Below are 1,835 nucleotides of genomic sequence, written 5' to 3'. Positions count from 1 at the left end.
GTGATCTCCCCTGGACTCCTTCCAGCAGCTCCACATCCTCCTGCTCCTGTTCCCCAGTGCTGGGACATCATTTTGGCTTTTCAATTTGGCATCCAAAGCCTTCACAAAGAACAACTGATCCCCGTTTGGGGAATCTCCCAGGGATGGGATGGGATGGGATGGGATGGGATGGGATGGGATGGGATGGGATGGGATGGGATGGGATGGGATGGGATGGGATGGGATGGGGAGGGGTCCCTTTGGCTGCTGACGTGCGTGTGACGTGTGAAGTGGGTTTTACGCAGGTTTTTCCCCGCCGATCCCCCCCCGTTATCTGCAAATCCCATTAGCGAGGCGGGATGCAAACAGGGCAAGGTGACCCCTCGAGAGATACGGGGCCGCGCACGGGATTGCKGCTCCCGACGAGCCCCCGGTATCGCCGCAGCGATAGCGGCTCCCGGGCCCGCCCCGCTGCCGGGGGGAGCAGGGCAGAGCCCGGGGGGCTGGGGCGAAGGGCGCGGGGGATGTGGGACGTGGAGMCGGCACCCGCCGGGGTTTTTTTGATTTAACAGCGCATCCCAGCCACTCCACCCCTTCCCGATCCCAAAATCTGCGGGGCAGCTCCAGCAAACTGGGTTTCCCTGTGGAAAGTGTGGAAAAGACTACAGATTTTTATTATTATTATTATTATTATTATTATTATTATTATTATTATTATTCTTTATTGTTGAATTTCCTGCAGGAATTGCCACTGCTGTGAGGATGCTGTGGGCAGAGCCCCTCACTCCATCCATTGGGATGTCCCCTCTGCTGTGGGACACAGAGTGTTTCCACCATGGGGGTGGCCCTTGCAGTGCAATAAATCAGGAATTTATAATGATTTATGATAATTTTAATGATTTTCTGGCTAAAATTGTCCGGTGGTTCATGGAGGAGTGGGTAGGGCTGGGCCGTGGCGGCCAAAAAGGCAGCGAGGTTCATCCCAGTCTGGCATCGGGCAGGAGTTCAGGATGGATTCGAAACGAGGAAAGGCATTGGGATGACTTATAGGAACCACCTTTGTAATAAAAATTCACTCCAAGCCAAAAAAAGGGGGTATAAATAATAAATATAAATTATTAAGAGCATAAATAATAAATAAATAAGAGTAATAATGAGTATTTAATGTACAAGGGCTRCTGTGAATAACAATAACAATACAATTATATATTCTGTGTTTTTATATGACATAAATAAATAAAGCTTCTGAAGTCCAGTGAATTACTAATTAGAGTAGAACAGAATAGAGAATTGATTATAAGACTCAATAATTAAATTAAATAGAATAATTTAAATGGAATAATCAATTAAAGTAGATAATAATTAAAATAGAATTACAGAAGAAAAKAATTTGAATAAAACAGAATGGAATAGAGAATTAGGATATAAAATTATTAGAATAGAACAGAACAGAATAATAGAATGATAAGAGAATTATAGACTAGAATAAAATACCATTAGAAAGAGAATAATTAGAATGGAATAATTATAATAGAATATAATTAGAATAGAATAGAAATAGAGAATAGAGGAATGGGATGGAATGGGATGGAATGGGATGGAATGGGATGGAATGGGATGGAATGGGATGGAATGGGATGGAATAGAATAGAATAGAATAGAATAGAATAGAATAGAATAGAATAGAATAGAATAGAATAGAATAGAATAATAGAATAATAAAATAACAGGAGATTCCCCTGCTCATCGGGAGCCATCCATGTAATTATTGGTGTGGAATATTCAGACCTTGGCGCATCACCAGGATGTGGCACTGGATTTGTGACACCTTGGCCATGTCCTGATCCCATCCCAAC

General features: G+C 43.3%; 1 protein-coding gene across 1 annotated transcript in view; it reads right to left on the bottom strand.

Moving 5' to 3' along the window:
- The window catches only part of LOC130578855 (embryonic pepsinogen-like), a 7,733-nt gene extending 5,917 nt beyond the window's left edge, over positions 1-1,816 (bottom strand). Inside the window, exon 1 of the mRNA XM_057375234.1 lies at positions 1,768-1,816. Coding sequence (XP_057231217.1) covers positions 1,768-1,816 — 49 coding nt within the window. The remainder of the gene's footprint in view (positions 1-1,767) is intronic.
- Between the last annotated feature and the right edge of the window lie 19 nt (positions 1,817-1,835).

Source organism: Malurus melanocephalus, unplaced genomic scaffold (genome assembly GCF_030028575.1).
Source record: "Malurus melanocephalus ecotype Western Australia unplaced genomic scaffold, MMel_1.1 scaffold_243, whole genome shotgun sequence".
NCBI classification, from domain to species: Eukaryota; Metazoa; Chordata; class Aves; order Passeriformes; family Maluridae; genus Malurus; species Malurus melanocephalus.
Note: the sequence above shows the minus strand (reverse complement) of the source record. Positions and strands in the feature narration are given on the sequence as shown.